A 1,304-nucleotide genomic window follows, 5' to 3' on the forward strand; every position below is an offset into this window, starting at 1 on the left:
ACATTTGCAGAGGCCACACATGGTTTTGGCTCGCATACTGAATACCGAGGGGACTAAAATCCCATCTTTCAAGCATTTGCGCATGCTCCTCACTACATCGGGGGCCACTGTCAACTTGCCGTTACTTTCTAATCATGCCAGCTTCACTCTTATTTGCTTCACTGGTTTTGAATTTATATATGCAGAACATATCCTTTCTCTTCTCACCAAAGCATTCTGCATTTTCCTATCAGTTTCTGTGTTTCGAGAAATTGGTTGAATAATACCAATTGTATTTGATTAGTTTTGAATTGTGCGATGGCAAGAAGCAAGGAAAATCCTCAAGTTCTGCTTCTGGAGCAGATTATCAGAGCATTTTGTAGGTTTTTCAAAGCCCATAAAGCAGTTGGGTATAATCTTAGCCCAAAGAGCAGGAGATATTTTGCATTTGAGGATGAGATGATTGGTAGATCATGCAGCGCTCTTCCTCTGGATGTCCCCAAAGGGCATTGTGCAGTGTATGTTGGTATTGAAAGAAGTCGCTTTGTCATCCCCACTGATTACTTGAATCATTTTCTCTTCGGAGCATTGCTAGAGAAAGCTGAGGAAGAGTATGGGTTTGATCATCAAATGGGTTTAACAATCCCCTGTGATGAAGTTGCCTTCAAAAATTTGACAACGTGTTTAAGGTCACTCCGAAATTAGGGAGAAGGGTGAGCTTACTAGGTTTCATTTCGAGAAAGAGAAAAACTTTCAGAAAGATGTTGCAAACAAGAAAAGTTGTGAAATTTTGACTCATCGGTAAGGAGAAAGTTCTCCAGATTCATATTGCTCTCTCGCTGATGTTCTCGAAACTGCTGAAGGTTGAATCTGATTGAAATTTCTTCCTTAAGTAGCCTTGGCTTGATAGAATGGAATCCTCATCAAATCAATTTGGATCCATCTACTTTGAAACCCTAAAATCTATGGGAATTTCCTCGAGTAGTGGAGTCAGAGTCAGCAAGGAGAAAGCCTTCTGAAATTGAAAGGTTTTACTGAGCCGAGGCCCATGATGCATGCAAATTTGGGCATCTTTCTAATTGAGGCTCTTTGATTCGAATTAGTTTTCCTAAAATCATTAGTCACTACACTGTACATTTTTGTAAGGACAGTTACGAATTAATGGAATATACAATGCACTACTCTATATATTTTCTATACTCTGCTCTTTTTCTTGTTCATTGTGCATCAGGAGGTAGCTCAGACTCGTTAAAACAAAAGTTTATGATCATGAGATCTTTCTCGGTCATATGGATCTGCCATGTTATATCTCTCTGTTAGGGAGA

The 1,304-nt window shown here is 39.4% G+C and overlaps 1 protein-coding gene across 1 annotated transcript; it reads left to right on the plus strand.

Annotated features, from left to right (window-relative positions):
- Positions 1–297: 297 nt before the first annotated feature.
- Positions 298–684, plus strand: LOC131032774 (auxin-responsive protein SAUR50). Its single transcript, XM_057963827.2, has one exon. It carries the CDS (start codon positions 298–300, stop codon positions 682–684), a length of 387 nt encoding a protein of 128 aa, XP_057819810.2.
- The last annotated feature ends 620 nt before the right edge of the window (positions 685–1,304 follow it).

The sequence above is a fragment of the Cryptomeria japonica genome, chromosome 5 (genome assembly GCF_030272615.1).
Source record: "Cryptomeria japonica chromosome 5, Sugi_1.0, whole genome shotgun sequence".
NCBI lineage: Eukaryota > Viridiplantae > Streptophyta > Pinopsida > Cupressales > Cupressaceae > Cryptomeria > Cryptomeria japonica.